Below are 18057 nucleotides of genomic sequence, written 5' to 3' on the forward strand. Positions count from 1 at the left end.
GAAATAAGCACTCTGTGTTTATTAGCTGGGAGTTCATCACTATCGCTTCTCCTCATCCAATTCCTAAGAGATTTCAAAGCCATCATCATGGTATTAGCTCGTCTGACTGAACTACTAGAGATAAAGATTAGGAGATCTATCTAATGATGGGTCTGAGTTTCTCTGATTTTTTTTTTCACTTCTATTGCTAAGAGGAGAGCTTTTCTAGCATACATTCTGTGTCTACATGTGCATGCCTGCACACAATCAGGATGTATTTCTATTCTACAGGAGGAATTCAAACAGTGAAATAAAGTAGGTGGTTTGAAGAAAGGACACCCAATAAAGCACTTAAAACAATGCAACTTTCTCATATCAAAAGACATGACTACTTAACAAGGGGAATGTATGCTGAACTGATTTCTCAAGCCATATACAGTGGGTGATCTTTTGCTGAGAAGACTAATTATATTCCATAACCTTATTTATAATTCCAACATCAATACACAGCCAAACTTCTACAGATATGTCCATAAAAGGTGAGGACATTTTGGGCTAATCTTTCACAAGCTAGTAAATGTGCATTTATCTGTTTATACATATATTTATGTGCACACATGCACTAAGCTCCTGATACCAAGCTCTTTTTTCAATGTGGCTTCTAAATAAGCAGTAATCAAAATGCAAATAAGGTGACCCAGTTAGCATTGAGATCTGTATTACCATGCAGATGTGCTCTGCGACTGTGTGCTCTAGAGGTAAAAAGAAAGACACTACGAAAGATGCTTATATTAACTGGCATTGATTACTAAGTCCTTCACATTTGGAAGAATCTAGAGAAGAATCTTCTAGAGACAATGATCCTACAGCTTATATCACATCTGGCATTTTTGGCTTGGCCTGTTTCTAAGCCATCCTGTGAGTGTGGCTAACAAGCATGCACCAGGAGTAAAAGAAGACTGGTTTCTTGAAGTCTCAGAATATGACCCTGGAGCACCAAGCCAGCATGCTGGCCTGAGATGATCCAAGGACATGACTAGTGTCAGAATCATGCCTCTGCCACCCTCTGTATGTGACACTAGGCACAGCAAGTCACATCCCCTTTCTGGGACTCAGATACCCAGGAAGGATTGGACTAGCTTTCTTCCAACGTTAACCTACCTTGATTTTACTCTACTGAAGCTCCAATATGTTCAGCAATAGCTGTAACATGCTTTATGTCTATTACTATAGCAAATTCTTAACCTACCTAATTGACAAGGATGTAATGTGCATACTTGGTACATTGTACTAATGAATTGGTCTTCATTACATGTATGCATTGGTTTTTTCCTCATTAGTACCTTTTGCAACTCCGTTTGTTATACTTTTCAAAGAATAGTTACCACCCTATTGTCTCTGCACTTTTTAAAGCATGGTCGCAATTACATCAGCATTTTGTTTGGTTCTGTCTATCTGTGCTTTGTCCTTCTGTAGTGTGTGTGTATGTGTGTGTGTGTGCCTGTACGTGTGTGTTCATGTGTGTGTACAAACCAACTTAGGCAAGAATTCTAACCTGAGCTTAAAAATATCTGTGAACTGTAAACTGGGTTCTATGTGTATATGTGCTTACAGGATCAGTCTTATGCTAGCAAGATACAGGAAAAGAATATAAAGTCTCTGCTTTCTCAGGAATTAAAATCTTGTAGGGGACACACTTAACTTTAACATACATAAGACATAAGTTTAAAATGAGACAATCACTAAATGTAGTGCTAAGAAGTCATCATAGTTAACACAATTGAGTGTTTACTATAACTAGGCACCAAAGGAAGTGTTCTTACATGTGCGTTAGTTTTCTCTTGCTGCCATAACACATTTCCACACACTTAGTGGCTTAGACAACACAAATGCATCATCTTTCAGTATTAGAGGTCGGAAGTCTGAAATGGGTCTCATTGAGCTAAAATCAAGGAAAGCTCCATTTCTTTCTGGAAACTGTAGGGGAGAATCCATTTCCTTATTTTCCAGCTTCTAGAGGCCATCTGCATTCCCTGATCATAGCTTCCTCCTCAGTCTTCAGGGCCAGCAACATTGCAGCTCTCTCACCCTGTTTCCATCATCATATCTCTCTTTCACTAACTCTTCTCTTCTGCCTTCTTTCATTTGAATTGGCTTTTGTGATTGTACTGTGACCATCTAGATAATGAAGAGTACTCACTCTATCTTAAGGTCAGCTGATTAGCAGCCTTAAGTTTTATTTGCAATCTTAATTTACCTTTGTCATATTCACAGGTTCTAGGAATTAGGATGTGGACAACTTTGGAGGGATAACATTATTTTCCGTTTACCTCAATATGTAAACTCCTTTAATCCACACAACAACTTCATTAACAGATGAGAAAATTAAGGCATGGAAAGTTAATATAACTTTCCCTAGATCACACAGCTAGTAAGGCCAGTAGTCTCTCTCTAGAGAATATATTCTTTACCCATTTGCTATATTTCATAGCATGTACACTGTATATACTTTAATGGAAAAAAGGAGTTTTAGAATAGAGCGATATGTGGGCTAAAGTAGTTAGTGCAGTTTCCTAAAAGGTTTGAGCCTAGAAAGATAGATGTGTCCATCTACCATTTGTAAGTACCTAGTACCTACCAAGCTAGGTGCTGGGGAACCAACAGGAAGTGAGACATGGTTTCTAACCCCAAAACTTTTGCAGTTGCCTAGAAGAATTGGCAGAGAAATGAACAAGTAAGTGTGAAACAGGAGGTGTATTCTGTTACAGAAGTCTGTTCAGGATAGTGAGATGACAAACGGGAAGGAGGCCTAAACTCTACCTGACAAGAAGATATGGTTTTAATTTTTCCCAGCTGCCTTTCCAGGCAGCGCTCAGTGTTTGTTTTTTTTACAACTCATCCAAAGCACTCTTTTTGCAGCTGCACAAAGAAATGTAATTTCTGCTTTTGCTCTGGTCATTTTCCAGCCCTGGCAGGCCCTCCTTCTGCTTTTAGTTGTGGAATTCTACCCAACTTTTAAGATTGGCAGTTTTGTACCTGTGTGTATCTTCCTGAGTGGGTGGTTGACTCCATTCAGGAAGGACTCAAGTTCCTGAGGCCTGATGGTGCTTGTCACTTATGGGTTCTTCGTGAATGTTGAAATAATAAATGGATGAGCAGGAGGTCACCTCAGATCCCATTGAGATCTCATTTGCCTCCTAATTTGTGAAGGACTCATTAGGCTTCCTTTGTTGTTTGGTTTATCAATTTTATAGGTGTTTCTGTCTTACCCTCCTCTCCACTTCTAAACCATCTCTGTGAAGACAGAGATCACAACTTCCAAGTTTTGCTAGTCAACTCTCAAACAATTGTTAAATTCCAAATGATTTATTCTAGAATCAGTGCATAGTATTCTGCCCCAGAGTAACCTTCATCCTACAAGGTGAAATTTATCCTAGAATGAAGGTGATGATGATAAATTTCCTTAATTCATCTCTTCACTCATCCTAGAATGAAGTAAAACTCATTTGACATAAAACTAATGCTGATAGGGTCATCACCTCTGATTAAGCAGGTTGTTTGCTATTCACAGGTGCCTAGCTTGGGGGGAGAATGGGGATAAAATCCATCCTGCGCTCCTCTCCCCAAGCTATGAGCCCCTGGGGTTCATGTGCACACAGAAAGCTGTGTCTTTTTCTAATTTGCCCAAAGGTGCCCTCTCTTTGCTAAGCTCTGAGTCCATGGAGCTATATTCACCTGGAATTTTGCCTTTTTCTAATTCACCCAAAGATGCCATATGAATAGTAGCAGAGGCTCTGTCTTCTGATGATTAAAAAGTGCTTTAGGCTCTTTCATTGCCCTTCCTTACAAAAAGCCACAGCTACTCTTATGCTACACAAAAATTATTAGAATGTAAATCTTGGAGAAAAGGGCCTTTAATTGTTTTGACCAGTGCCATATCTCTTGTATGGTAGATGTTCAGTACATATTTGTTGAATTAATGAATAAGCCAGTTCAACAAAAATAAAATATGTATTGACTTTGGCACAGAAAAATATTATTTCCCAAAACCTACAGGTATCTATTACTTGATTCACTTTCTTCTGTAATGTCGATTCCCCTTATTGCCATGAATGAAGTTCATTTGCAAACAAGAAAAAAGAACAATAGAATAATCTGAATAGACAACCAATATATTGGCGAGGGAATTATTATCAAGTTTTCAAGAGTAGTTTTTTTCTTGTGAAAAATATGTCATTTACTGGTTTACCCAAAAGTCTATTTGTTATAGGGAAAGAAAGAACATTGAATTAAGTCAAGAAACATGGATTTCAGCATCGCTTCATCCACACATATGATATGTAAACTTGGGCAAGTCACTTGGTCTTCTGTGCCTTTATTTCCTTGTTCGCAAATTAGGGATTTCACCATTTGCAGCACAGGGATGCTGCAAGGGACAAATAGCATAATGCATATCAAAGCTCTTTGCAAGTTTAAAAACCACTAACTGCTCAATATAACTCCCAGTCTATGCCAAAATCTGCCTTCTGCAGTGTAAAGGGAGCCAGAAAGATGACTAAAGGGACCAACCATCCCAGTGGTGTCAGCCTCTTCCACCATGCCAGCCTGGGCTTTGTCACCATGAAATATCTACATTTGCAAATCTTAGAATTACAAAATTAATTAAACTGTTCAACAAGCCTATATTAATCACATACTATCTGCCAGATATACTGTGCTCTGCAGCGGATGTTACAAAATGAATTATGTATAGATCCCTTGGTGATGACTCCATCACCTCTTTTATTTTCAAGAAACTGCAGAACGAAGAACCAACTGGGAATCAGAGAATCTAGATCGTCCCACCTCTTACAGCTGTGTGATTTTAGATAGATCAGATGACCTCTCTGAACCCCTTGACTTTCTTATCTAGGAAAGGGTAGTAAATAGTAGCCATCCCACAAAGATTTTTGTTTGTTTTTCTTCAGATAGAGAAATGATATAAAGTAGATAACTAGCTTTATAAACCATAGAACAACATACAGCTTCTCTAAGGTGAGGCTGGTTTTTATTATCCAAGGTTGCAGAGCTCATTAAAGGGATCCTGCAAAAGTCAGCCACCATAGACCCTACTTTTCCTTCATGACCTCTGTGACCTTCAGCAACCTGGGGAGGAGGTAATTGAGCAGCAACTACTACTTCGGAAGAAACAGAATCGAAATATTGAAGCTATTGACTCACCCTTAAGGTAGTAAACAATGCTTTGGTCTCTGACCTTTTCGCATCCTGGGGCAGTCAATAACCTGGCCACTAGATGCAGCGCCTGCCACTGATTTTGATTTGGGAGTAGTTTAACCTTGAACTGAGCTCCAAGTAACCAAGGCAACAGGAAGTCAGCTTCTGCATCGAAGGAGCAGGAATCCATAAATCAAGTCCCTAATGCAAACACGGTGTGCAGGTAGAGGTTTGAGGGGATAAGTGGTCTATGAGAAATTACCTTTGAAAATGAGTGACTATTTCCACATAGGCTACAGCACAGTTTCAAAGACTTTTTAAAAAAAAAAATTATCAATAGAGGTCAATAGGTTATAGCGGAATGTTTTTCTTATAGGTTTAACTTTTTTGTATTTCCTCCTGACTGTGTCTTTTAATTAAGAACAGATGTTGGATCCACAAAGTTATTAGCATTGTTATTTTCCTCTTTAAAAACTTACTGGCCTCCAAATAGGCAATCCTCAGTGCAATTTGTCTCATGTTGGGGTTTAGGGATGCTCTGAACACGCCTACCGAGAGTGCTCTCCATACAGTCTACATTCTGAGTTTGAGACAGTGATCCCTTCCCAGAGCACACCAGTGGCATTACAATTGTCTCTGTGTAAGCAGTGGTGCTACATCTCAATGGTCCCGTCAGTACAAGGTTAAATCTGGGTTTCTTTATGATCACCCTCTAGCATCAAAAATCTCCCTCCCATTGATAGAAGCCTGGTTCATGCTGAGAATAAACGTTTCAAATGCCGCCCCCCCCCCCCCAACCACTTTGCTTTTGCTCATCATAGAATATCAGTCACCACCTGGAATGAAGGGTAATGAAGAGACTTCCAGTGGTCAGCCCGCCCAATGCACTCTTCCAGGGACCAGTACCCCATCACCATCTCCTGACACCTCTGCCCTCAGACAGATTTTGTGGATTAATAAGTGTTCATAGATTAGCCTTTGTTTAAAGTTTACTTAATATTCTTGCTTGTATTATTTCTGGGATTGTTTCCATTATCCTTTCAAAATTTAAAAATGGCTGAGAAAAATGTCAGGGCTTTTTTTTTTTCTTTCTTTTTTAATTTGTTTTCAAAATCATTGGGTGGTAACTAGAAAGCTGTACTCTAATCTAGAAAATTCTAAAGGATCTAGGGTTTTCAAGAGAGCTAATAGTAACCATCTAAATTATAGTATGTTTTAAGTATCATTTTATTACTATTAGTATATTATGTAACATCAACACTTGAGTAGCAAAGTACACCCATGAGAGATCTGACTGGATCAACTCTAATGAATTGATGTGGACTGAGACTAATTTGGATTGTGAGCATTTGCATAAAAATGGGTACAACTAAAGTGACTTAACTCCATTTATTCCCAAGTGAGAGCTAAATATCTGACTGCTAATCCTGTTCATGGCCTTCATGCCCCAAGCATATCATAATTTGAACAAAGAATTACCTTCCCAACTTGTGTCCGTGGTATAAAGATGACGACATATCAGTGAGTTTTTCCAGAGGAGCTGTTATGCAATAGAAATCTGACAGCTTAGATTTCCTGAGGTGTTCCATGGAAATTCTGCCTCCATCCATTCGGTGGGAATGCCATGGTGGTGCAGTGTACCAAAATGGGAAATTTTCATCAGACTCATGCCTGCTTTGCCCATTATCAGACTTTTTAGCAGCCACGTTGTGAAAACACCTCAGTCATTCTGCCCCTGTGCCCATAGGCTTCTGGATAGTTTCCAAACTATGTTTGTTTTCTGAAAGGAATGAAAAGTTTAATACATGTTTGTGGGTTTTTAAAATATTAACAATAAAGAAGGCTAAGAAGTGGCCAGGCGCGGTGGCTCATGACTGTAATCCCAACACTTTGGGAGGCTGAGAATGGTGGATCACGAGGTCAGGAGATCGAGACCATCCTGGCCAACATGGTGAAAACCCATCTCTACTAAAAATACAAACAATTAGCCGGGTGTGGTGGCAGATGCCTGTAGTCCCAGCTACTTGGGAGGCTGAGGCAGGAGAATCGCTTGAACCCAGGAGGTGGAGGTTGCAGTCAGCCGAGATTGTGCCACTGTACTTCAGCCTGGGCAACAGAGTGAGACTCCGTCTCAAAAAAATAAAAAGAAGTAAAAACCCTGCCTCTTCCTTACCAGTCTCTGAGCTGTCCTTCCTCAGAATAACCACTGTTACCTATTTTGATGTGTTGCTTTACAGATGATTTTGAATGCATTTTAAATATGTCTGTACCTAGCCCATGATGAGCACACCTGCAAATTTTACAAACAAGGCATACTATACATACTTGCTACACCTTCTAGTTTCTTGATGGTTGTGCCTTGCAATCTGTCTGTCACAGAATTTGATGTTTGCCTATCTCCACCTTCAAAGGGCTATGAAATATAAACTCCAAGAAAAGCATAAGTGGCATTTTTATTCATGACATCACAACTGGGAGTTTCAGGACCGAAATGGAGAATAGGAGGAAGGAAGGAGGTAAATGTCAGCATGACTGTCTTCCTTAGATAGTTACAGATGCCTTATCCAGGTGTGATACTGGGGCCTCTTCATCCTCTGCATGAAACATGCTGTCGGCAGACTGGGGTCATGGTCAGGTATTAGAGTATGGCCAGATGGACCAATATGATCCCTGGGTTTAGCGTCCAGCTACCTGGAAACTTCCAGCTTTGACATTAAGAGCTGTATGAGTGAGTTCAGTTCTCTTTTAACCTTTTAGAAATGTGTTCTCTTCATCTGTAAAATTGAGAAAATTGTAATATCCACACTACATGCTTCACAGGGTTGCCACGAAGCCCAAGAGAAGCTGATCTCAAAATGGCAGTGAGATAATGTTACTCTGGGAGGGGACTGTATCACTCAGGTTAGTTGGGATTAAAAAAAAAAAGAGTCAAGAACCAATATGGTAAGGCCCAATTTGTTGTTGTTGCTGTCAGTGTTATGTAGCTGACAGATGGAGAAACTGAATAGGTGACCATTTGAAATGGATTCACATGCCCTCAGCCTCTGGACTTACATTTGGATGAGTTAGAGAGCCTTGTTTTTGCATTGGGGTGGGGAGGAAGGTGCCCATATATTCTTAGTCATGTCAGGGAGAAGAACTGACCCTTTGCTTACTGGTTACAATTGGTTCTGAGGAAGCAGCAGGTCATAGTAATGATAGTTGCAATAATAGGGATAATAATAATGTTAAGCACTTTCATAGCACGGACTATGCACTAGGCACTGTTCTAAGCACTTTACATCGATCGACTTGTTGGATGCTCACAACATCCCCTACAAGGTAGTATCATCACCACCCCATTTTTACAAGTAAAGAAGTTTAAAACTTGGAGAGATTAAGTAACTTGCTCTTCATCACAGAGTTGGAAAGTGGCGGAGCCTGGATTCAAGCTCAGGAAATGGGATTGCAGAATAGCTCTTACTGTTTGTTACATAGGAAATTTCTAGGCCCTTACAGGGGCACCTCCTGACTCCTTAGGCTTTTCAGCATCATCATGACATGACATATGATGCCTGTTATGACCAGACACTCAAAGGCCCCCAAATCAGCTCTCCTTACCCTACAGGCTGATGACACACTAATCCCCACAGTTCATCTTCCACCTCCAGCATGCTGGCCTCATCTGCATCATGTTTACTCCCCTCCCATGCCTTAGCCTATGCTCTTACCGAAAGTTCCTTTCCCTCATCCTTGAAGCTTCAGCATGAGCCTTTCCCCACTTCTTTCAACACTGATCTCTACGTCCTTAGAACTCCCCAAACATCTAGGATAAGTAACACACAAGCCTGCACAAGCTTGCTGTCCAATTTTTCCTTCTCATTCAGTCTTGTTTCCCCAGCTGGATGAGATGAGAAGTCTTACTAGGGTAGGAGCCATGTCTCTTCCACTCTGAACTCCCCATCATGCTGCACACAGCACAGCCTCTGTAAAGATAGGAATGTACATCATCAGAAGGCAAAGGGTCACCTGATGGATTATTCTGCTTCACTAGGCCTATGCTGTGACCCCACCACTTCCAGACAGCCAGCCTAGAATGGCATCACTCCTAACCTCAGCCACAAAAGCAAAACCAGTCATAGCTATTTTTCCTCTTTAAGCATTTTTAAATTTCATTCTTGTTGTACCAGAGGGAGGTGTTCAAATCATTTGACCATTTCCTCAGATCATGTCCAGGTTATATGTTGTCTATCTTCCTGTTCCCTTAAAGTGACTGAAAGCTTTGGGGTTGTTATTTTTTAGGGATGCCAAGTCCCCACTTAAAAGTGGACCAGACAGCAGTGCATAGTAAGAACGAAGGCTCAGTGCCCACCATGATGACCAGGAAGAAGCCAGCCGCAGTTGACAGTGTTGCAATTCCACCAGCCCCAGTGTTATCTCTCCTTGCTGCATCCGCAGCAACATCGGACGCAGGTGAGCACTTTTCAGATGCTTTGGGTTCACCCCAAGCAAGACGAATGTGGAGAAAGCCCACTGAGAATGGCCTGTCGAATACAGGTAAGAGTACTCTGTTTTGCCATCGTCCCATAGACTCTGAACATGGGAGCTGTTTCAGCACTGGCTCTTTGAAGTGGGAAGAGATCTGAGAAAAGAAGGAGATCTCCTGGGAATGTGGAGGGTGGGTACTCTGGAACATTCTTCACTTTATTCTAACATGGGTCCACTGAGTAGCAACTAAATGCTAACATTATTAATCACTCTTTGTCAAGCCTTAGGAATTACTAATCTCTACATCAAGGGCCTTATATATGTTATTTCTTGTAGCTCATAAAATAAACTCTTGTATCCTCATTTTCAGAAGAGGAAGCTAAGAGTAAAGAAGCCTGCCCCAAGAACCTGTGGACAGTCAGGATTCCAAAGCCCATGCTCTCAACCAGTGCATTTCACTGTCCCTTGCTTATCAGGGTTGAAAGACAGTAATCACTGATTTATTGATGCATCGATACCTCCTACCCATGAATTGATGAATTTCTCAGTAGTTCCCAGAGTCCTCGCCAACAGTGGATAAAATATAAACTCCTTATTTAGATATCTCAAGTTCTCCACAGCCTGGTCCTTTCCACCTCTGTTCCCCACTGTGCCTCCCACCAGCCCCTGTGCCCACCTCCACTGTGTCAAGCTCATCCCTGCCTCCAGGAAGAGAGGCCTTGGGTTTGACTTAACACCTGAACTTGGAGACAGCCTTACTCAATTCCTAATCACATCCTACAAGTCCTTAAAACACAGCTAGTCACAGCTCCTCCAGGATACCCAGAATCTCTACCATGCAGTTCCCATCATTTCACAGACTGCAACTTCTCCCATGTAACAAAATTGCACATACCTCAGAGGCAGAGTCAACTATTTAGATTCTTGCTATCTCCCTGACATGCAGCATGACAATGTTACATACATATTTCTTGAATTAACATATTAATGTAAATGTGGCAAGCACATTACAGTATTTAGAAAGGCCTGTTATGATTAGAAACCCAAGAAGAGACTCATTCTTAATATTTAGTCCAAATTCATTTTTCAATTTAGCCGTTTGCTTTGAGTAAAGAACTCAACTTGTCTATATAACTACCTCCTTCATGGAAAGCACTGGTAATTAGAAAATGAGCCTAATTGAAATAACAGAAAGAAACACTTGGAATGACACTTCCCCAGTTGAATTCAGCAAAATACTAGTAGGTGTTTTGTGATGAAGGATGTTTTCATGGAAAAGTAGGTGTAGGAAAAGCTGCTTCCTTACCCGTGGTTCTTTCTTGCAGGGCTTTTCAGGGCCTTGCATTGACCAATGTGCATTGTGAGGTTGCAGGATCATATCTGAACACACAACCCTTTTTTCTGGGACTCTCTCTTAACATCTCTTGGAACTGGTGTTCTCTCCAGCCATTTGAAAACTCTTGCTCTGAAGGAATGGGGTCATCTCAAATATGATCATGAGCCTTTACTTGGTGTGAAACAAAAAGTTTTTGGTGGAATTGCCAGGTAAATGGTGACAGTGAGGAGTACAAGAAGAAGACAAAGGAGGGAAAGTCACAGAGAAATGCAGAGGAAGTTGCCCCTGAGATTTGATGGATTAGTAGCACCTTGGAGGGAGGGTGTCCAAACAAAGGGAGCAAGTTGGGCAGAGTCTTGGAAGTGGGAACTGGTGCTATGGCTGACTTCAAGGAAGACATCATTTGGCTTAAGCAAAAGATTTAGGCTATGCTCTGCACCCACCCAGATCAGTGGGTATTCAACCTTGTCAATTAAGCACTGGAGACCTCCCTTTATGGATTGAGAAATTAGCCTTTGTGTTTCCACCTTTGCCTGCCATGCACAGATATTCCTCTGAGGCAAAAGACAGGTGGTCCCCTATTTTCCTCCCCTGCACTCTTTCCCTTCATTGTGAGAGAACTTATTCTTGGGATCACATGCTTATATGGGCCTGCCTCCTCTAGTGCATCCAGTAAATAATTTACAAATATGCCAAATGGGCAGTAGAAACAGGTGGGTATTACACTTTTATACTTGACTCCCTGGTAATCAGAGTTGAGCCCAGACACCCCTGTTGCAGGATGCAAGAACGGGCTGTTTATTTTTGGCAGTACTTAAACGAGACCCTCATGAGAATTTCACAGATTTGGTTCATTTCCGGGTCTCTGGCTGCTGAGCTGGACTTTTGAGGGGAAATAGGCCAGATATCTACCCCAGGTGCTGGAAGACAGACCTTCCTGAGATTTCACTCCCCACAGATAAAAAGCTTCCCACAAACCTGGGAGAGCTAGAAACACACAGGCTGGGCTTGTGGCCAATGCTGTGTTTTACACGTGAAGAAACTGAGGCCTCTTGAGATTCAGAGATTTGCCTGAGGTCATACAGTTGGATTGGAACCCAAATTTCCTGATTTACTGCCCGATTTCCAGTGGATTCCCACTTCTGTCATAGTCCCAACATGAGCAAAGGCAGATTTTTTTTTTCCATAAATATGGACTTCTACTTCTTTTGGAGAACAGTGAATGAAGCTCATAATTTGATGAGGTAGATAGAGAGCTTTAGCCAAAGCCAAGCACATAGTAGGTAGTTAATAGTTTCTGGATTTGATCTTATTTAATTAGGTGCTTGAAATATATAGTAACATATATAGTACAGTAATATATATTTCTGACGAAACAACTCACTTAATTTTTGTTTTCTTTCGAGCGCCTTCCTTCATCTTTCACTATAAACAAGGTAGAATTACTTCTGGCTTTAGGCAGGGATCAGCTTATTTTTTAATAGGTTATCATTTCTACAGAATGGTTTTGGAAACACAGACAATTGCAGGGAGAAAAGAAAAAGGAAAGAAGAGTTAAACTAGGTGGCTTATAAAACAAATTTAAGAAATCATGTATAGACATAATAAGGTACTGAAGTAATTCAATTAATTAGAAATTTTATTTAGAAATAATGGATGCAGGCCAGGCATGGTGGCTCACGCCTGTAATCCCAGCACTTTGAGAGGCCGAGGTGGGTGAATCACCTGAGGTCAGGAGTTCAAGACCAGCCTGGCCAACATGGCGAAGCCTCTACTAAAAATACAAAAATTAACCAGGTGTGGTGGCATCCCCCTGCAATCCCAGCTACTCGGGAGTCTTCTGCAGGAGAATTACTTGAACCCGGGAGGTGGAGGCTGCAGTGAGCTGAGATCGCGCCACTGCACTCCAGCCTGGGTGACAAAGCGAAACTCCATCTCAAAAAAATAAAACAAAAAAAAATTTAAAAAGAATGGATGCAAAAATACCTAGTACAGTTCCTGACACATGTTACATGCTCAGTAAATAATCACTGAGTGAAACAAATGATTGAGAGGCAGTAGCTGTGTGCTTTTACAGCATTAAATATGATGAGAGACATCTGAGAAAAACATAATCTTGAAACTGCCTTTTTTATTGTTTTTGTTTTTGTTTTTTTTTTAAGATGGAGTCTTGCTCTGTCACCCAGGCTGGAGTGCAGTGGCGCAATCTTGGCTCACTGCAACCTCCGCCTCCTAGGTTCAAGCGATTCTCCTGCCTTAGCCTCCTGAGTGGCTGGGATTACAGGCACATGCCACCATGCCCGACTAATTTTTGTATTTTTAGTAGAGGCGGGGGTTTCACTGTATTGGCCAGGCTGGTCTCGAACTTCTGACCTCAGGTGATCTGCCCGCCTCAGCCTCCCAAAGTGCTGGGATTACAGGCATAATAACAATTAAATGAAAAACATTTGACAGGCACTTTGTAGGCTGCTGGAAAATACTCACCAAATAATTTATCAGTCTCTAGTAAGAACAGTACTGTTTTCAAATAGGTGATCTTTGATAAAAGTACAATAAAGGAACATTCCCACCTTATGTTATAAACAATACAGTATGGGAGAAATGAATATGGGTCAAGGGTTTACAAATACGTGTTTTCTAGCTTGTATGCCTATATGCATTTGCTATATGGGTCCCCCAGGTTTTTGTTTCAGGCAATTTTTTTACTTTCTCAGAGTCTCAGAGGCATACTGATTATGACATTATTGATTTGTAAAAGGGGGCCATCGAGGAGATGCAGGAGGGAGTGGCGAGCTGGGAACATGTCAGTTTGTGAGCTACCGGGAGGGAGGATGGCGGTGGCTGCCGGAGGTGCTCAAACAGATCAGCCTTGGTGATCAAACTGCTCAATAGCTATTGATCAGCTGCAGTTCCCTGGTGCAGCCATGGAGGTCTGATTCAAGGGAGCACTGCATCATCATTGTGAGTAATTAGGGCTAATGCAGTAAAAGCGCCACTAAAGTTTGCTCAAAGTGAGGCATAACTTGAAATAACTTCTATTACACTAGCCCAATAATGATTTAACAATCATATCAGATAATCCATACCTGAATAAGCCAGGCTGATTTTTCTGATTTTCTAGATGTTGAACTAACTTCTCAGGGAGATCATGTAATGTATAGAGAATTTGTGATTTCATTTCAGAAACATGTTTTCTCCTCTTATTTAAGATGAGTCTATATGAATAAGTAGATTCCAAATGGTGGTAAGAACTCAGTAAAACATCAAGGCAACAAAATCTGAATGGTTTTGCACTTGAAAGACTAGACTAGCAATAACGGGAAAACAAATATATCCTTTCTCTCTCTCTGTCTCTCTCTCTCTCACACACACACACACACACACACACACACACACACACAATATTCTCTCATCTTAAGTCCAAGGAGAAAAAAAAGCGCAAACATGTATCAGCCATGCTATCATCAGATCTCAGCTGCTCGAGGTGTAGCTCAGTTCAAGATAACAAGGAAGTAGAGTGAGCACAGCTCTTAGCTTCTATCTGTTTTGTATCAAGGCTAATCCATTATTATTTCAAACTATATTATCTACCACGTTTAAAACTACCACAGCCAATGAATAAGTAAAAATATTTAAATTTCATAAGTCTTTTAAATTTTTAGGCATTTTGTTTCTCATGGCAGGGACTAATATTAGGGAAATCATTTTGTTATTAGCCAAACCATCAGTGCAATCAGAACTAACTGATACCTGTAGTCAAGATGCAAAACCTTAATCTTGAAAAATTAATTATCTTTACAAATAATAGTGGGAATTCTTAATACTAATGAAATCAGAATGAAATTTAGTATACTAGTAGCTAGAACAAAATGATTGTGAAAATTGCTTTCAGCTCCCAAATTCTAGGATACCTGAGTTTTCTCTTAGCCACCTGCCATCTATGGAAAGGGGCCCAGAATAATCAAGTAATATCCAGCTACAAAAAAGAGCAATGAATAGGAATTTAAGAATGATGCAATTATTTATTTTACTTCTTTCTTTGTTATGTGGAGTCATGATCTGAAGCCCCTAACCAAAATGACAGGTCAAGTCAGCCAAAATCTTATCTTTAGAAGAACGAAAATAGAAGAAATGAAGGTGCAATTTAATAGGATTTGGAACATCCAGGGACCACAAATATATACACTGAAGAAGTCTCCAGATTGTAAAATATATTCCTGTGTGCCCAGTCTAATCACTTAAAATACTCAGTAGAAAACTTCCCAAAGAAGATCCAGAGCAAACAAAGCTTCAATTTAAAGTAATTGTTCAAGTTGACTGAAAAGTGCTACCTGTGGGCTCACGCTGAAGCATCACAAAATGAGCCGGTTTGCCCTGAAAGCTGTGCTGAATATGACAGGCCCATGAAAGGCGCCCCCTCCTGCAGCTCTGGGCCACCAAGGGACAAGGGACTCGGCAGGGTTGGAAGCTTCTGTGTTTTCCCATCACACACCAAAAGCCTTCTGAAAAGCCTCCAAAACCTGTTGTCATTTTCACTGCTAAAGGAGACATAAGTTCTTTTCTGATTTAATCTGAACCTCCTAGAGCAGCTGAGCCATTCCTATGGCCAAGGGAAGCCCGGGGAAGCACCAGATCTTCCAGAATCTGGCGCTGCCTTCTGCCCCAGCCTCATCTCCTTAGAAATCTCAACCAAATTTCCACTCCTTTGGGATTTCCACTGCCACGGTATTATTTTCAAAAAACTAAAAAGTTATTTCAAAGGCTCATTCAACTCTTTAATGCAAAAGACAGCATGGTGGTAAAGCCAGCCCAAAGGAGAATTAGAGAACGGGGCATTATGAGAATGCAGGCACTGGAGAAAGCGTGTAGAGCAAGTTGTTCAGTTAGTGTCGTAACAGGCAATAAAATCGTAACCTCATAGTTTATCTCTTCTACCAAAGAAAAATCATTCGCTTCTTTGGTAGGCAAAAGTCCACAAGTTAACATAAAAGCTGGCAGATTGGCCAGGTATAGTGGCTTATACCTGTGATCCCAGCACTTTGGGAATGGATCCCCTGAGGTCAGGAGTCCAAAACTAGCCGGACCAACGTGGTGAAATGCCATCTCTACTAAAAATAATAATAATAATAATAACAATACAGGCTGGGCGCGGTGGCTCACGCCTATAATCCCAGCACTTGGGAGGCCGAGGCGGGTGGATCACGAGGTCAGGAGTTCGAGACCAGCCTGGTCAACATGGTGAAACCTCATCTCTATTAAAAATACAAAAATTAGCCAGGCATGGTGGTGGGCACCTATAATCCCAGCTACTCAGGAGGCTGAGGCAGGAGAATCACTTGAACCTGCTGGACCTGGGAGGCGGAGGTTGCAGTGAGCCAAAATCGTGCCACTGCACTCCAGCCTGGGCGATAGAGCAAGATCCATCCTCCCTGCCAAAAAGAAGCTGTCAGGTTCCAAGCCTTTAATCAGTAGTGGACAGCAAGCCTAACAGAGGCACATGTTCCTGTACTGTTAATAATCCTTGGGGAGACCCAAAAGGACTTGTCTCTTTCCATTTGCCTTGTTTCTAAGTTTTGGCTCATTTTTTCTATATACCACACATGGGCCATGAAATGCTCTGGTTGAATGCATGTGTTCTGACTTTATATTGCCTGTGTTGAAATCTCAGTGCTCCACTCACCAACTGGGTGATCTCAAGACTTCAGTGGTCACATCTGTAAAATGGGGAAAAGAGTATCACCTAGAGTCAAGGATTGTGGTGAGGAATAATGGAGATAATCCTCGGGAAATGTTTAGCAAAGTACCTGATACATAGTAAGAGTTCAACAAGTGGGTGCTGTTTTTGCTGCTGCTATTGTTGATGTTGTTGTCTGTTTTCTTCCCTGGATTGTTTTTATTTTTGTCCCACTTGTCCACCTGTCATGCCCTTTGAATGGCTAATTCATGATGCTTCTTCAAGCCTCAGCATAGGTGCCTTCAGCTCTAACAAGCCTTCCCTGACACTCATACTGAGAACCACGCCAAGGTCAAGTTGAATGCCACATTCTCTGTGCCTCACTGGCTCCCTATAAGCTCATTGATCATAGATTCCTACATTTAGTACAGTGTCTGTGCTCCACCTATGTCCCACAGTGGACCAGAGGATCGCATAGTCCCTGTGGCCAGATCTTATTCAACTTTACCTAGCACTGAGGTGGGCAAACAATAGGTAATCACTAAATATTGGTCAAAGTGTATTGAACAACTGTTTCCTGCACAAAAGTGTTTCATTCATGAAAAGATACATTCTAGAGTGTATGAACTCTAATATTCATTAGAGTTAAGGGGCAGTGATTTTCCTTCAGTTTCTATATCAGATCCAGAAGCAGCAAACCACCCTAAGAAAGTTCACCAGATAGAGCAACCTGGAGCAACTTGGGAGCCCTCCAGCCTCCTTTGTTCATTAATAGCAGCCCAGCCCTTGGTTAGTCTCCCAGCGTATTGAGAATGATTATTCTTGAGTTAAGGATTCAGCCTATATGGCGTTGTACTTGCACTACAAAAGCATGTATTTATTCAGAGAAGGAGGAATATGCACATATATGTGTCTTCCTTCACTCAGAAGTTCTGTGAGAGTTTCAGGATAGGCCACTCAATGGAAAACAGGAGAGTGCATCAGCCTATGCAGTACTTTAATTATTTTGTATGTGTTAATCTTGCATTGTGGCCAGAGTATTGGTTTCACTAGGACAGCAACCATTTCCTATTTAGGTTTTGTCTCACTCAATAAATATTGGGCATCTCAATTCCCAGAACCTTGGAATGTACGGAATGAAAATAAGACAAGCAAAAGCCAGGAGTCTTGCTGTTAAGCAACTCATAATCTTATTTGAATGTCAGGAACCTTGCACGATGCTGAGTGCATAGTAGATACTCAATAGACATGTCTGGACTTCACTTAGCTAATTATTTTCTCTCTAGAGCTGAGATTTTAGGAAATACAGAGGTTTAATGACAGGTTTGAAAGTGCTGTGTCTTAAGAAGTTTAACTCAATTTATCTTCTCTGAATGCTTCATACAGA

General features: G+C 41.1%; 1 protein-coding gene across 2 annotated transcripts in view; it reads left to right on the forward strand.

Annotated features, from left to right (window-relative positions):
• The window catches only part of SETBP1 (SET binding protein 1), a 377283-nt gene that overhangs the window by 342134 nt on the left and 17092 nt on the right, over window positions 1–18057 (forward strand). For both annotated transcript variants that reach the window (XM_025365654.1, XM_025365653.1), the window contains exon 5: window positions 9475–9645. In XM_025365654.1, coding sequence (XP_025221439.1) covers window positions 9475–9645 — 171 coding nt within the window. The remainder of the gene's footprint in view (window positions 1–9474; window positions 9646–18057) is intronic.

This window comes from Theropithecus gelada, chromosome 18 (assembly GCF_003255815.1).
Source record: "Theropithecus gelada isolate Dixy chromosome 18, Tgel_1.0, whole genome shotgun sequence".
NCBI lineage: Eukaryota > Metazoa > Chordata > Mammalia > Primates > Cercopithecidae > Theropithecus > Theropithecus gelada.